General features: G+C 35.4%; 1 protein-coding gene across 4 annotated transcripts in view; it reads right to left on the bottom strand.

The window, feature by feature from the left end:
• The window catches only part of AP3B1 (adaptor related protein complex 3 subunit beta 1), a 275,250-nt gene that overhangs the window by 84,960 nt on the left and 172,953 nt on the right, over positions 1-17,337 (bottom strand). For all 4 annotated transcript variants that reach the window (XM_027100769.1, XM_027100771.1, XM_027100772.1 and 1 more), the window contains exons 18-20: positions 13,030-13,141; positions 10,092-10,239; positions 6,748-6,895 (exon numbers count right to left, since the gene is read on the bottom strand). In XM_027100769.1, the coding sequence (XP_026956570.1) occupies positions 6,748-6,895; positions 10,092-10,239; positions 13,030-13,141 (408 nt within the window). The remainder of the gene's footprint in view (positions 1-6,747; positions 6,896-10,091; positions 10,240-13,029; positions 13,142-17,337) is intronic.

The following is a 17,337-nucleotide window of genomic DNA, read 5'->3' as shown; positions in this document are numbered from 1 at the left end:
TCATAAATAAAAGATCCTGGAAATACTTATTAAGCTCCAAATAATACAAACAAAAAATGTAATAATATACCTTGTAAAGATTTTAAAAAATCTATTACGCGTGTTCATCTTCATGCTGATTGGAAAAAAAAAAAAGCAAGCAGAAAAGATCTGACACAAAGAGCACCAAAAATGCTTCCTAAGAGGAAACCATTATAAAGAGGTTTGAAATTTAAAACTATAAAACAGGATAAATGGTATGTATAGATTGTCAAACCCACACTATGCTTTGAAACCAACAAAAATTCAAGGCTTATTTCTAGCCTCACAGGGCAAGGTATTTGCATGAAATATTTTCAGTTAGTTACCAACCAAAGACAATTTAATGACTCTCTTGCCTTCAAGTCATCCAACACATCTTATTTTACAAATCTGAGGCTCACACTTACACTGTGCTTTAAAATAAAAGTACACTGCCAGCAAATTGAGACTTCTATATAAGTTAAAAAGAAGTCTAAACTGTTAAACAAATCTTCCCTATTAGATTATACCTACTTCAATAAGAAAGCTTGCTTAATGGCATTCACTTTGATTTAAAGATCTCAATTGAAGTGAAATGATATTTCTGTTCTGAAGAAATTAAAATATGAACTAAATTGGAAAAGACATAAATTGAAAGAGGCAAGGCTTTGAATTGTCAGAGTAAAACCCAATATTCCACAATCTTCACAGAAGTTATGTAATTGCAACAATCATAAATACTTGGAAAAACACAAGTAAAACTTGTTTCCTACTTCACAAATAGGGCAGACAGCTAATCAGAAAATAGTTCCTTTCACTCTTATCCACAATCTATTCAAACCACATTTATACCCAAGAATTTTTCACACAGTAGATCTTTTATTGAGGCGTATCTTAATATTTACTGACATCTGTACACTAGTCACAAGACCTGTGACCACTCCATGGAGCACATAAAAGATTTAATTAGCTTCTTTGCACCTCTTAAAAAGGGACTAGCAAAGTTTTGTGAGATCCCTATAATGTGTGATAAAAACCACTGACAAGAGCATCTCAAACACTGCTAGGTGTATACAGACATTACTATTTTTCCCAAAGCTAGTACACATATTAATCTTTGATTCAAATATGGAAATGCTCTTAATGCTATTAGGTGCAAGTATATTAAATATATTATTTTTCCATCGATAGATTATTATGCTTTATACAGTTTATGTAATTAAAATGCTGTTAATATTTATAAGGAAAATACATTAAATTATTCACAATAAATTACAATTATGACTTAAAATTTTTATTTTTTTAATCACGGCTTATCTAAATCTTCAGCAGTTGGTGCATAGACGCTGAAGATATAATCAGAACTACTCCATCAGTTAAGGTGTGAAGAGTGGGACTAACAAGGTGATGGTGGAAATAACTATAGTCAGTGGGAACACTCTAACTTACTGGCTGGTAATAAAAACACTGAAGTTTAGGTTCAATAAAGAAAAAAACAACCCTGGCAACTTAAAAAAAATATTTTAAAGAAAAATTTTACCATCTGTTCGACACATAATTTTAACTACAAGCAGAATATAACTTAATTATATCAGTAAAACACAGGGTAAAGTGATATAAATCTCTTCCTGATTTAATGTAGCCTGTATTACTAATTCTTTTCTCCACGCTTCTGTGTAAACAAACAAACAGAAAGTTTCCTAAACACCGTGTGAAGTACTGAAAACACGGACTATTAAAACTAATTTTGTTACAGGTATCATTTAGGGCAAAATAATTAGTTCATAAAAAGGATTAGACTCACATTAAAATATTTATTAAATTTGGTTCAGAAAAGAACATCTACAAAGAAAAATATGCTTGCCCATCAAAATAATTTTAACTGAAGAGAAAGATAATTTTCTTTGGTCATTACTGACAATATCTGACTTCAAACAAGGACATCTCCCAATCAATAACAGAAACAAACAAACATGACACCAGAATGCATGACGGCAGTTTCGTGTCTTATGGATATGCTAGGGTATGGTGCTGAATGACAAACACTTTCGGAACATAAACAATTCAACAGTGGTTCTCACCCTCTTGACTGTCCCTACACCATTCACATGAGTAATACCCTCTAGTCAGTAATATCCTTCATTCCATGCAGTCATTCTCAACTAGGAGAAGTGGAGGGACTACCCTTGATATGAGGCCACTTTCTCCTCAGCTTATATTTTCTGTAATAAGAGAAATGATGTAAAAGGAAGAACAAAGGCATAGAAACAGAAAAGCATACAGCATAAGAACCACAAATAGTCCACTGGGATTGGAACACAAAGAAGGTTAAGACTGGAAAGGTGGGTTTGGACATGCTAGCCTGAGGAGTTTACTGAACTCAAATGACAATGAGGCATCATTATAGTTAACTTTGACATTAATCTGGCAGCTGTAGAGAAGGATTGGGGGTGGGGAAGTGTCTGAGAATGACCAAAGACAATGGTCTATGGGCAAGGTCATGAAGAGCTGATCTACAATGGTGGTGGTAGGAGAAGAAAAAACAGATATCAAAAATAATACACAGAATCTCTAAGACTTGGCAACTGTGTACACATATAGGATGAGGGAGGGGTCAAGGACAATTATGGGTCTACAAATCTGGGAGAACAGAAAGCACGCTGGTACCAAATGACAGATCATGTCTTTGGGCTATATTGGGTTTGGGAAACCAGCATTTCCTAAGAGGTCTAAGAATTTGGTTTGAATTTGGGAAGAAAAGTTACAGTTGTAGGGATTTAGTTAGAGATATTACCATGGAAGTAATTCAGATAAATGTTTTAGCTGAGGCTACAAGAGTTAATGAGGGACTTCCCTGGTGGCACAGTGGTTAAGAATCCCACCTGCCAATGCAGGGGACACAGGTTCGAGCCCTGGTCCGGGAAGATCCCACGTGCCACGGAGCAACTAAGCCCGTGCGCCACAACTACTGAGCCTGTGCTCTAGAGCCCGTGAGCCACAACTGCTGAAGCCCACAACACCTACAGCCCATGGTCTGCAACAAGAGAAACCACTGCAATGAGAAGCCTGCGCACTGCAACGAAGACCCGATGTAGCCAAAAATAAATAAATTAATTTAAAAAAAAGAGAGTTAATGAGTTTCACAACAGTAAATTGTAGAGGCAAAAAAGGACTAAATTAATTCATATCAATTAATATTTTTGAAAAAAATGTGTACTAATAAGCACTAACTTCGGGGCAATGTTCACACTTGGGTGTCAGAAGGAGGTAAAAAGTGAGGCAACCAAAAGATTAAAGGGTCAGAAAAGTCAGAAGAAAAAGGATGCAGAGAATTTCAAGTAGTAGGGGAATAGTCATATAAAAAGACAGAGAAGGATTAAACTAAGAGAAGGTCACTGGGTTTGGAGAAAGATCACGGCTGACTTTTTCAGAGAACAATATCTGTAGGAAGTGATAGGAGTAGAAACCAATTTAAAAGGGACTAAGAAATAATTGGGTTAAGAAGTAGTGGCTGGAGAATATCTAGATTATTCTTCTGAACTCTCACTTTCACACATTCTCACTGTCTTTCTCTTCCACTCCCTTCTCCTCTCTTTAAATGCTAGGAAAGCCTTGAGTGCTTTGGTTGGTGCAGGAGAAATTAATGAAAAAAGAGATTGAAGGCACAATGGACGCAGATGATTATCCACAAAACAAGGCCAAAAGGAAATAGGACTTATTCTCGGCTATGTGGATAGGGATAGCTTACTCAAAGCTCCATTCAAAGAAAAAGGAGGAGGGTAAATAGAGATTGTGTGTCAGAGAGCACAGAGGTGGGATATGCTTACAGTGAATGTCAGCTCAGTCTTCTGCAAAAAGTAGATGGGATCACAGGCCGCAGGTAAGGGGTCACACCTGAACGTTAATTCTTAACTTGAATGGTATAAAAAGAATTGGAAAATGCAGGAGACATAAGAGTTTCAAAAAATTTTCGGTTCCTTTTAGCACTGGTTTCTGTAACTAATACTGTTGGTCTCTCAGGGAATTAATGTTCAAGTTAAAAAATGTTAACACTGCTGTTTTATATTTATACAGGGCTTTACACTGATCTTTCACATTTGATTTTTTTGTAATAGCACTTGAAAAAAGCAGAGTAGGTAGTAGCATTTCTACTTTATAGATGAGGAAACTGAAGCATAAAGATATTATCTTCCAACAAGGAGAACATTATACCTATCTCATAGGACCACCATAAAATGAACTGTTTTTAAAGCCATATATTCAAGATACCCTCAAATTCCCATTTTCATGCTCGATATCCCCAAAATACATTGTCCAAGTGAAAGAAAAGGAAGAGAGAGAGTAAAAGTATAGATTTAGCTGGGCTGCAGATTTAAGGCAGATGAGTTTGCAGCTCTAACATACTGTCATGCTAAATTAAGGTAAAGCACCCACCATCTGCCTTCATTACTCATAATTTAGAGCAGAAGCCACAACACTTGGTGCAAGGAGGACTTTCCTACAATTATAGAGTTGCCCATTATTAGAAAACTGGTACACTTGTAATTGCATGGTACACTTCAAATCACTCAGAAAGAAATAGAAAAAAAAATAGTTATGGTGGCTCCAAGGTGGAGAATATAAATTAAAACAAACAAGCTTATCTGCCTGTTACTGACAGGAAAGGCATTATAATATAGAGAAAATAAACTATATAAGCAAAACACATAGACATAAAACTATCAACAATGTGAGTAAAACCTGAATTTCTCAAGAGTCTTGGCTCACTGCATTACTTTGAAATTTTATACTGATTTTCTACAGTAAAATATTTTCAACTATTAAGAGATTTAATCTGATCGTTGAACGCACCAAAGAAGAAATAAATTGAATCTCTGAGCTGGGGTACCTCTGTGGCATTCTAATGGGGTCCCCTAAAGCCCAACACTATATAGGCACTAAAGTCTACAATTTTTCAACTTCTACAAAACTTCATAAGAACAACTCACTTTAATTCCACCCATTTCCCATTACTTAATTTCTTGTTTGGTCATTTTAAAAAACACAGATTTCTTACTCTGGGTTTATTTTCAATTTCTAAGGCTCCTTTATTTAATTAATTTATTTATTTAATTTTTTAATAAGTGGTTTTTAAAAATTAATTAATTAATTTTTGACTGCCTTGGGTCTTTGTTGCTGCACGCGGGCTTTCTCTAGTTGTGGCGAGCAGGGGCTACTCTTTCTTGCGGTGCGCGGGCTTCTCATTGCGGTGGCTTCTCTTGTTGCAGACCATGGGCTCTAGGTGAGTGGGCTTCAGTAGTTGTGGCACGTGGCTCAGTAGTTGTGGCTCTCAGGCTCTAGAGCACAGGCTCAGTAGTTGTGGCGCACGGGCTTAGTTGCTCCGCAGCGTGTGGGATCTTCCCGGACCAGGGCTCGAACCCGTGCGCCCTGCACTGGAAGGTGGATTCTTAACCACTGTGCCACCAGGGAAGCCCTAAAGCTCCTTTATTTTAAATAACATCTTAAGCTTTTTGTAATTTAAGTAGGAAATGAGAGGATATCAAACTCACGGTGTGATAAGTTTTTATAAGAGGCCAGATTAATAAACCTAAAAATCTCTAAGATTTTATGTGAATATTTGAAAAATAAAAGGCCTAGATTACATACTACACAGATATGTTTTAAATATAAATTCAAGTTTCAAATAGGTTTTACAATATTCAAGAATATGTTAAATAAGGTAAGACAAATACTAGCTAATTTTTAAGCATGCTTGTTCTTTTTTTTTTTTTTTTAAATACGCTTATTCCTTAACAATAAATCTCTGGATGGAGGAGGGCAATTATTACTTTGATGAATTTATTTTCATACTTGGCTACTCAAATAACATTAAAGAAATTCACGTTACCAAAACAAGTAAGTGAAAAATATAGGTTAAAAAGAAACTGAATTCAATAATGGGCAAGGTGTGACCATATTTTCAATATATGGAATAATACATTTATTTATAAAAACCACTGCATTTGAAACCTAGCAACACCATGATCCATTTATAGGCAGGGAATAATAATTAAAGATCAGAAAGATATGTATTAGGTCTGAATTGTGTATTAAAAACTACACTTTTCCAATTCATGGTTTTATTTTTTGCTGCTAAGCAGACAACTTCTGGTGTTACAAATATTATACCAAAAAGCGTAATCATTCTGTTATAAGTGGTTCTTGCATTTGTTTTAAATATATGGCTACTGCATTTTTATTAACTATTAAAGAATGCATACTCTTTAATTAAACCTTTAAAAATATTCTATTTCCAAATGCCTAATATTTTTTTAAAAAGCATATTAGTTTCAATTTCTTATGATGCATGTACATTTATATTTCTTTGCTCAATACTATCTCTGTGACTTCCCTTTACTTCCCCTTTGGCAAAAGCCTCCCTTGTCACATCACAGCCAAGAACAAAAAAGTCATACTCATAACACTGAGGTCTCTAATTTTTGTTGGAAAGAGTGAGGTTAAAAAAAGTTTCTAACTTCTCTGCAGAGTTGAATTATAAGGGAAGCGATAATCTAGAAAAAAACAAAATAAAATCACAGGTGTGGATGAATAAAGATGGTGTTTATTTTAGTTGTCAGTGACATATTAAATTCCTTGCCTGGTTTCTTGATTCTCAACAAAACACAAATTTTCAGAAATATTTATTCGTAATTGGGAAAAGACTATAAGACTATTTATTTTCAGTTACAAAAATTTGTAATCTCTTACCTTAGTAACTTTTCTGGATTCAGATTCACTTTCAGATTCTGATTCTGATGCAGAATCTGAAGAACTGTCTTCTATTGAACTAGATTCAGCATTGGAAGAATCTGAAGTTTTAGAGTTTTCATTTTCCTTATCCACATCTTCAGAATCACTAATCAGAATAACAAATTTTGAAATATTAGATACTTATATAAACAAGCTTAAGTAGTTTGAAAAAACAAATGACAAGTGTTACCATTTGTCCATTTTGCCTGTGAACCAGAATCTTTATAGAGAAGTGTATTTCACTGAGAACCATTTCTTTTTAGTGTACAGAAAGACAGTAAAAATGGTTTTAAAATTCCAGAACATGTTAATGAAATGAGGAAGGTAGTATTACCTATAACCAAATAAATCAGAACCCATTCAAAACTAATTATACCACATCACACACAGTTCAAATGCAAAAGGTTATAAAATAACACTGAATGATATAATAAATAGAAAATAATTAAATGTTTGATTTACCAGAAATACACATTAGGTGCTAACATTAACAACTTCAAAGATAGGCTGATTTTAAAATGCTGTTTCAAAATATTAAGTATTCATTAATAAATTTAAATATTTATACATCAACTTTTGCTGAAACAGAGTTGCATTTTATAGATTTTTCTGTCCAAGAAAATTATTAACATATGTCCCCTAATGTGACCCTTAAACATATTATATGAGAAAATGTTAACTGGTTTAAAACAGAATTCTTCTAATGTTCTAAGTCTTACTAAAAATGCAAGATAATCAGATATAAAGTTTTAAAATACCAAACGATCAAATCTAAGTGCTGATGCTATCCATTCATTTGTTTACTCGCTCCCTTACTTAACAAATATTTACTGACTGCCCACCATATTGCTGGCACTATGTTAGGTGCTAAGGATAACAGAGGTTAGTAAGATACAGATGATCTCTATGTACTCCCTTATAGAGTCTACCGTCCATTGGAGGACACAGAGAAGTAAGCTGGCAGTGACAATAAAGCATGCAAAATAATAAGTAATAAAGTATACTGTGTCATGAGAACACCTGGAGAAGCATCTAAACAAACCTGACCGAGAGTGGGAATGCTTCTAGAGGAAGAAACACATGAGTTGAAAAAGAGAAATAAGGCAGGCAGAAGGCAAGGGAAGTAGGTCTCCAAGAAGAGATAACATATAACATGTAAGATAGCCAAAAGGTCTTCTCTCAGGGGAAAAGAGATGCCTTGTTGTCTTTTTTATTTGCTCAAATTTGAAGGTCTAGTTCTCTTTACCGTGTGTGTGTGTGTGTGTGTATTGTTTTAAAAATCCATTTCGTTAAAAAAAAAAAATCTATCTTGTGCCAAAGAGTATTAGGCACTTCATAAGCAACTATCTAATTCAGATGTTCTAACATATTCTTACTGGGTGCATTATTATCCTATAATATTCAGGAAAGTTAAGTAACTTGCTCAAGGACACATAGCCAGGAGGGGTGGAATTGGAATTTAATCTCGAGTCTGTCTTACTATAAAGACCATATTTTCTCCACTACCCAATATGAAAATACTTTGGAGTACTTCCCTTCAATGAAAATACTTTGGAGTACAAAACTCAGTTAGTCATAAATAGTTATGATTACTAAAGGGTGGTTTGGAAGATACTTAAAGCCCCTCAGCTTTAAAAAATTATCATATAGTTATACTGGCAAAGTTTTTAAAAAAAATTCTAAGAGACAAGCAGAAAAACACACGGGGAGGGAGAGTGGTGAGGCAAGGAAGACTCGATATTTCCCTGAATTGAATTTTGTGGAGGAAATATGATTGCTATTTATTAAACATGGAGTCATGGTAACATCTCAGAACACATGTAATTATATTTGATGACTAAAACGTATGTTGTTGTTTTTTCTTCCCCTAGCAAAGAATGGCAATTTATTATCCCCCATTTAATGGTTAAAACATGTACTTAAAAATATAAGGTTTAGAATGTATCTGAGATTTCCTTTCGTATAATAAACAATTTTTAAAAATTCAAACATGGGTTAAAAAAAAAGTCTATTTCTGAAGAAAAAAAGAATGAAACTAATACAATTTATGATTATAAATTTCTAGTATATTGACTTTTGCTATTGGAAAGGATATTTAGTGCACTGAACATAACTTCCCTTTCTAAGAAATAAGACACTTTTTATAAACTATGTAATTATAGATATTCTGATATTAAACTAGAAGCACAGAACTTCTAAGAAAAGGCTACTACAAACCAAGTAACTCGCTTGCTGCAACAAGTGAATGATTCTGAATATATTTAACTTCTAGCCTTTAAGATAAGATTTTGAAGGTAAAAGTGTTATTTTGCTTTGCATCACTCAATTTTGATGGGTAATTATTGTTTACCTTACTGCTTAGAGTTTCAGATGTTAATCTAATGAAAAGAATTTACTGGTAACTAGCTTTTTAACTTTGCAATGATGAAAAGCCTGTATTAATTTAACCTACAGATTTCATTTGTTCTGAACAGGAAAAACAATATAAATCACTTTTAAAATCATTAAATCCTGACTTAAATTAATAAAGTCATAATTAGAGCATTATGCTGTGTTTGTTATGGAAGTGGCAGGGCGAGCTGCTTTAATTACTGTCTGTAATAAAAGGAGCAGAGAGCGTACTGCGCCCCAATCAGTGCTGTCAGCCAAGACTGAGCTAGGCTGCAGGCTCGTCAAGTGCGCGGGCAGCAGGCTCCCAGGGAAAGGGCCATCGTGTCTGCAGAGGCCACCCGCTGACAGCAGTGGGGAAAACAGACTCAGACAATCCAAGGTATCAGCCCCAATTACTCAAAATTTTAATGACACTTTAATACATGATAATGTTGTTGATAATGGGAGATCTTAAAAAGCGCTAACACTTAAATATCTTATGACCGTCTTCCTTCACAGCCCCTGACTCTAATATTTGGATCATAATCTTTTTAATATAACATTATTTAGAAAAATCAATTGTCTTAGTTACATAATGGCAAAGTGTTGAAGGATTTAATTTTCACCCTCAGCAAAATTGCTTCAAAAGGTAATTAAGTGTTTCATACCGTCTGCTTGATCACTTAACTCAGCCTTCCAAGGTTACACCAATTTTCAAAATGTAACCCCAAGATTTTTTCAAGTTCAAAATGAAAACTGAGCATTACAAGTAAGAGAATAATATGAATTAGTATTTTAAATTAATATTACAAGATTTAAAATCTGTTTGGGAAAAAAAACACACACACACACACTTATTTTCTCACTCAATGTTAGACCGGGGGAAAAGACCAAATAATGTTTTTGAAGGAAATTCTGACAAAATAATTCACCTTTTTCCTTTGGTTTTGGAGTTCTTCTTGGCTGCTCTTTTGTTTTCTGCCTCTGACCCACTTCCACTCTCACTCTCGTGCTCACTGGAGTCCTCACTGCTGTCTCCTTCGTCATCTTGTTCCCCACTTTCACTTCCAGATTCACTCTCTGAAAAAAAGATATCCAGATGCTCCTTGATTTATAGCCATTTAATTATACATAAGGACACAAGTAAGTGTCAACATTCATCACAAATGAAACCAGATGCTGAATTTTAGTTTAGTGGACCCCAGGTGTTCCACATTTCCTATTTCTGCCCTCTGGTCACTTAAGGCTCCTGAACCCTGCGGCAGGGTAAGCATGGCGGGACTCCAATGCACAGAGAAGGCACTCTGCTAGTGAGTGGGGAAAGGCAAAGAAAAGATCAACCAACTAAACCAAAGTGAGCCTATCTTGCTCTTCAAACCCATAAGTATTTTAGCTATGGCAAAAACTTTTTATTTAAAGAATGATTATGAGCATGATATAAGAATAAGAAATAATTTTAATTCCTCTACTTATAATGAGAAATTTTATTTAGAGAAAAGGAAGGGATTGTTGAATTTTCTTAGGAACCAATTTTGCGAGGGACATGAGTCATTCAAATCATCTTCAAAAATTCCTAAATTCAAAGGCAATAAAGCAACATCACTACTTAAAAAGCACTTATTTTAGCTAGTATAGGAGTCTTCCGTAGGTCAAAGAAATGATAAAGTTACACTGAGGCACTATATAGTTAAATGTTTTATGAATAAATTATGGTATACTAGGGCTCTTTGCAGAAGTGATACATATAGTATATTTATGTGTATTTTAAACATGAAGCATAATTTTTTTTACTAGTTGAAATGATTATAGGTGCAGAGTTGTATCCTAGATAAGAGGACAAACTGTTGTCCTGGCCTATGATCTATCTGATGAAATGTCCTCAGGCAGGAATGTAACCTCTAATTAAAACAGTATTCTAATAGGTAAATAATAGCTACTTTATGAGGATTAATTCATGTATCACAGCGAAAAGCTAGGAGTGCCTATATTCTTTTGGAACAGCTTGAAGTGGTTATAAGCATGAGTTCTCAAGCTGGAATGTCCGAGTTCAAACCCTGGCCCTGCCGTGTACCAAGCTGTAAGACTGAGCAAGTTATTCAGCCTCTCTGGGTCTCAGTTTTCCTTTCAGCAAAGGCTACTTCAAAGAGCTGTTGTGGAGATTAAATGATGTGAAACATGTAAAGGTGATTAGGACACAACAGTGCCTGCCACGTGGTAAGGCACTCTATCATCAGCTTTTACAGAGAGCAAAATTTATTTTACCCAAACTTTACAAAGGCAAAACAAAACTGCTGAATAAAAATATTTTGAATTTGTTGTGATATCAAAGTTAAGCACACGTACATATTAACTTAGATAAATCGTTTATGCTATAAATAAATAAACAAATAAATAAATAAGAAAGTATAGCATCTAAGTTACTTTCTCATGTTATTACATGGGAGTTCAGCATGAATCTGGGTCCAGTTCACTTCAGGCACCGTTTATTTAAATTTTCAAGTTAGGTAAATCCTTGAGGAAATTCATTTATCCTCAAGAAGGCATGCTCACTTGAAAAAAACTGGTAACTTCTAATGAGAAAAGTTCTCTCTTTCCTCTGGTAACCAGAATGGAGCTCTGACATATGACTCCCTATTATAAGTACTCAGATAATCCCATGAAAAGCCATAATGTTAATGGAATACTTCAAATATGTATTGAAAAAGGTTAGACTCTAAACAGACAGGAGCTTGTGAATAAATGGGAATGGAGACAAATATCTATATGAAACACTCAACTACACAACATGTCTTTCTCAATGGTCTATATCATTCCTGAAATTCCATATTTTTTAGCATTAACTCTTTGGATTGAAGTAATATCCCCCATTTTTCAGCATATTACTTCAGAAGGTAATACACCACAGATTAACTTATCAGATACTGAAAACAAAGATTTTGACAGGGGAAACAGAAGAAAAAATGAATGAATTACCTTAATGTCAAGTAATGGATGACCAAGTAATAGTGAGCAGCCCTGGCTTCCCAAGGAATAAAGGTTTTAAAAGAAAGAGATGTCATTTGGTCTTGGATCAGATAAGTTCATTAGGCTAACTGTTAATAAGAGTATGTAACTCCTATATATACTTTATTATGCAAATCACTCAGACTTTCAGTATTGAAGAGACTTAAAAAGCATCTAACTCTACCCCTTCATTTATCAGATGTAGAGAAGGTAAGTGCCTTATTCAATTTGCCTGGCTAAAACTCAGGACTTCTAGATCCTTCCTGTTTAGTATTTTTTTTCATTGCATGTGGTTGCCCTCAATCTTTTTAGCTCTTCGTTTCTTTATAATACACAAGAGATTTATTAATTTTAGCTTTCATGTAGAAGTAAAAGAGTAAAAAATGGATAAGAACAGACTGCTCAAGGTTAAAAATAAACTTTACATTTTATTGGGGGTTGGCTATAAAGTTCGTTTGGGTTTTTCTGTAACATCTTACAGAAAAATCCGAATGAACTTTTTGGCCAATCCAATACAAAAGAAAAGTTACTTTTAAAGGCCCCACTAAAGGCTTATCAAATATAAAATTACATTTTTCAATATGCTAATGAATATCACAGGCAGTGTGGGTTAGGGTTCAGAAAAGCATGCGTTCCCGTTTCAATTCTATCATTTATTAGTTGTGGGTCCAAGAGGCAATGTCAAATGAAAAGGCGTTAGAAATTACTTTGAAAACAGTGATATGTTAAGTGAAAGGAATTATTGTAATGGTATAAACTTCATTTAAACCAGCTTGTTGAATATTATGTTCTAGGCCTTATTGGTCTATAGGAAGCACAGCATATAAGCTATAGTGAACAATGTTTTTCAATGAATTAAAATCCCACCACTGTCACTGCTGCTCTCAGAAGAGTCCTCCTCCTCCTCCGCAGATTCAGAATAAAATTTCTTATCAGGATTCTCTTTCTTTGCTTTTCCTGCTGGGGTCCATTCTTTTGCCTGATTAAAAAAAAAAAAAGTAAAAATGTAAATATCAATGAATTCTCATTAAGGGATTCAGTCTTCAGGTAAACTAGTCATTCAGAATACTCTGTGAACCCAGAAGGAAGTTTAAAGCCTCAACAGAGAAGGCAACTCTGAGAATCCTGACACTGGTTTGTTCCCCTCTACCCCTAAGCAGAGGGACATAAACTCTCACTCAGAGCCTATTACGTTAGATCAACAACCTTGTTTTAACATATGATTTTAAACACTTGTGTATTCGTTGGTCTACAGAAGATTTAAACTAAAGTAAGACAGCCTTGAAGAGATGAGGGCAATTAGAGGCAGACATAGTAACAGCAGTAAGAAATTCAAGTTCACAGCTTGATACTGAGGTAAAAGAAAAAAAGAAAGAAAATACTTAGTGTAGGCAATAAATAGCCCGTACCATCTCAACAGCCTGAACCCTGGGGTACCTTGGGGTTCTATCAAGACAGAATCTTGGCTTCTGTCTTTCTCTTCTATCCTAAACATCTAATGCATCAAGAAAGCCTATAACCACCACCTTGGTCAGAGCTCTCTCTCTCCCGGATTACAACAGTCTCTAACCGGCTGTGTTGTATCTATGCCCACCTCCCATCCCCCATTCCAAGCTGGCTCAACACAGCAGCTAGAATGATTTGATTAACTCTAGTCAAGTCCCTCTTTGTCTGAAATGCTGCAAAAGGCCTCCCATTCACTCAGAAAAAATGAAGTTCTTACAGCACTCTGCTCAGCCCTACGTGCCTGAGGTCCTCTTGGTCCTCTCGCGGCTGCTCTCCCTCCTGCCCACTCCCCTCCGGCCACTCCTTACAGTGTCTTCAAACACCCCAGGCATGCTCCCCTCTTCAGGCCTTTCCCCAAAGCTGTTCCTACTGCCAATATCCTCCCCCAACAAGACCTGCGTGGCCCATTCCCTCACCTCCTTCAATTCTCTGTACAAATGCCACCTCAGGGAGGACCACTCTACTTAAAATCCCAGCCTCCCATGCCTGGTACTTCTGATGGTCCTTTGCTCTAGTCTTGTTTTGGTCACAGCACTTATTACTTTCTAACATGCTACTGTATACAATTTGTGTATTTAACTGTCAGTCTACCCCTGCTAGAATGTCAGCTTCTGGAGAGCAGAGATGTTTGAGTATTTTGTACACTGATATACCTTAAATGTGTCTGGCACAGTGATCATTAGTTGGGTGATAGCACCTTAAAAACTTTAATACAGTGTACTAAAGTAAAAGAAATTTTTTTCATAAGTGTGACTTTGATTCATTAAGAAAAAATTAAATGCTTCATACACTCTCTTTTAAAGGGCAAGAAAATGTATATTTTTTAAAAGGTCAAGAACGGTTAAGACTCATTTATTTATCACACTTTTGAGCTTCTACTATGTGCTAGCCTGCTAGAGTAACATTTTGTTGTAAAAAAATTTATAGTAGGATAGAGGTTCTTGTTCAGCACTGGATATATGTCAGAATCACCTGGGAATATTTTTAAAAATACTAATAACAAAAATAAAAATACTAATACTAAAAAAGCTAATGCTTGGGATTCACTTCCTAAGATTCTGATTTAATTGGTCTGGTGCAGGTCTGACATAGGTTTGTTTTGTTTATAGAGCTCCGTATGATTATAGTGTACAGCTAGGTTTGAAAACCACTGATCTAGAGGGCTTATGGGCTTAAGATATGTTGCTTAAAAGGATAAGCTTCAGTGACTTGGAAAACTACTATCTGGACAATAATAGAAAAATACGTAAAAATTACTCAAATATATTTGAATAAGATACTAACATAAGATCAGCAGTATTCCTTTCTTTTTTTATGTATATTTAAAATGCTCTGTCCTCCAGTTACAAATAAAGATAGTATTCTATAAACAAATTTCTCCTATATTTAGTGAACAGTGAAGTTCATATTTTTCTTAAATCCAAACAAGTAATATTTTTCTGAAGGCTAGTAAAAAGTGTGTAAAGTCAATTTATAGGAAAAAAAATTACTTAATTAGACTATGGCTTTCAGGGTAAGACTGAGTCAACATATAAGGAAAATCAGGCTCCTATGCTCAAAGGGGTATATTATTTTGACATGGCCATGGACTCTCTATTCATGGAATTTTAGGTTTTAAAGGGTAAAGACTAACAATAAAAATATTTTACTTTTTGTTATGGTCTTTTATGACTATGATAATTGTATCATTCTAAGCAAAAGAAAGAACAGGGAAAAGAGAGGAGGAAAATAGCAAGGCACTAATTTGAAAGTTCCTATGTAGGATAAAATACTGATAGTAACTGATAGTAGATGTGTTTTTAAAGCAAAATACCCTTGATATGCAAAAGACAGTTTTTCTGTAACTGGGGAGAAAAGAATTTTCTAGAACTAAGCAAAAAAAAATTATAAAGAATCTTGAAAGCTTACTGGTGTCATAAATATATATCATATCTGATATCCTGGAAATGGTAGTATGCAATGCAAAGTGACTTCTAGTGTCAATGGACTAGGTTTCATGTTTTTTTTGTCTGTTTGTTTTTTTGCGGTATGCGGGCCTCTCACTGTTGTGGCCTCTCCCGTTGCGGAGCACAGGCTCTGGACGTGCAAGCTCAGCGGCCATGGCTCACGGGCCCAGCCGCTCCGCGGCATGTGGGATCTTCCCGGACCGGGGCACGAACCTGTGTCCCCTGCGTCGGCAGGCGGACTCTCAACCACTGAGCCACCAGGGAAGCCCCATGTTGTTTTGATTAAAATATCAGATTATCTAAGCCTAGGCCATTATTCTTACTAAGTTATATTTCATAGTAACAAGATGTGACCCTGTAAGATCACTTAATAGTAAAACTAGGATAACATATGTACTACGTGCATGAAACACATTGACGGGACTTTAGAGGGGTGATGTAGAATGAAAGACTATGTGAACAGTACTTTCTGCATTGTTGCAGCTGCATCTTATAATAAAACTATGTGCATTATTTTTATATTTACTTGAGTCTCTATAGTATAATTTTAAGTCAGTATGTCCAGAGACCAACAGACTGAAACGGTTTTCTGCATGGCATCAACGGAGAGTGACAGTTTTTTCCAACCAAGTTCTATCAATTATAATTATCCTCCATAATAAGCTACCAATTATTAATTTTCACAATGTAGTCAGCAAAATGAAAAGGAAATCAATTTGCATCTGTTGAACTGGACAGGTGAAATGAATATAAGAAAATAGGTTATTTAAGTACTGTCCCTATAAGATAGTTAATGCTTAGAAGAGCACATGAAAATAGAAGAAGCCAGCCAACCAACCAATCTATCAGCCAATATAAGGGTACTGCTGAGACCAAATTAAATTGCATGGCATTGTTATTAACTTCTGAGATGACAAACTATTTTTATTTTACTTTTTTTTGGTGGATTGGGGCAGCAAGGAGGAAGGATAGGGCGGAAGCGGGGGTAGGATAAAAGGATGATTCTACTTGGACCAAAACATCATGTACCCAACAATGAAAAAGGACAGAACCATAAAAACAACAAACAGACATAAGAAATTAGGAGAGACAGTATTTCTGTGAAAGAATCATAACAAAGAACATGCTCTTTTTATTCTGGCACCTGACCAAAAGTTTCACAAGTAAGCCAATTTTTTTGAAGAATACTTAAGAGTAGTATGTATTTTTTTTTTTTTCCCGCGGTACGCGGGCCTCTCACTGTTGTGGCTCTGGACGCGCAGGCTCAGTGGCCATGGCCCACGGGCCCAGCCGCTCCGCGGCACGTGGGATCCTCCTAGACCAGGGCACGAACCCGTCCCCTGCATCGGCAGGGGGGACTCTCAACCACTGCGCCACCAGGGAAGCCCCTAGTATGTAGATTTGAGGGGAAATCACCAAACTTAGTTGCAAGGAGGAGCATGCAACTTGTTTTTAATAAGTTTTATAATTTAAAAAATCATCTCTAAATAGAGAGAATTTGTCACAGCATGAAAACAGTGGTGTTAAATACTAAGGATAGTACAGATTTGCAAACAAGCTCAAGCTTCCTCTCCTCATGTTACATGATAAAATGCAGTAAGAGAATGAACAATGGACTCAGATAAGGGTTGGAATCCCCATTCCATCACTTACTAGCTATGGGAACTTGGGCAATTTACTTAAGTTCTCTGAACCTTGGTTTCATCATCTGCAAAATGGGAAT

The sequence above is a fragment of the Aethalodelphis obliquidens genome, unplaced genomic scaffold (genome assembly GCF_003676395.1).
Source record: "Aethalodelphis obliquidens isolate GAN/ISIS:26980383/991018 unplaced genomic scaffold, ASM367639v1 scaffold4, whole genome shotgun sequence".
Classification (NCBI taxonomy): domain Eukaryota; kingdom Metazoa; phylum Chordata; class Mammalia; order Artiodactyla; family Delphinidae; genus Aethalodelphis; species Aethalodelphis obliquidens.
This window is presented reverse-complemented; position numbering and strand designations above follow the sequence as displayed.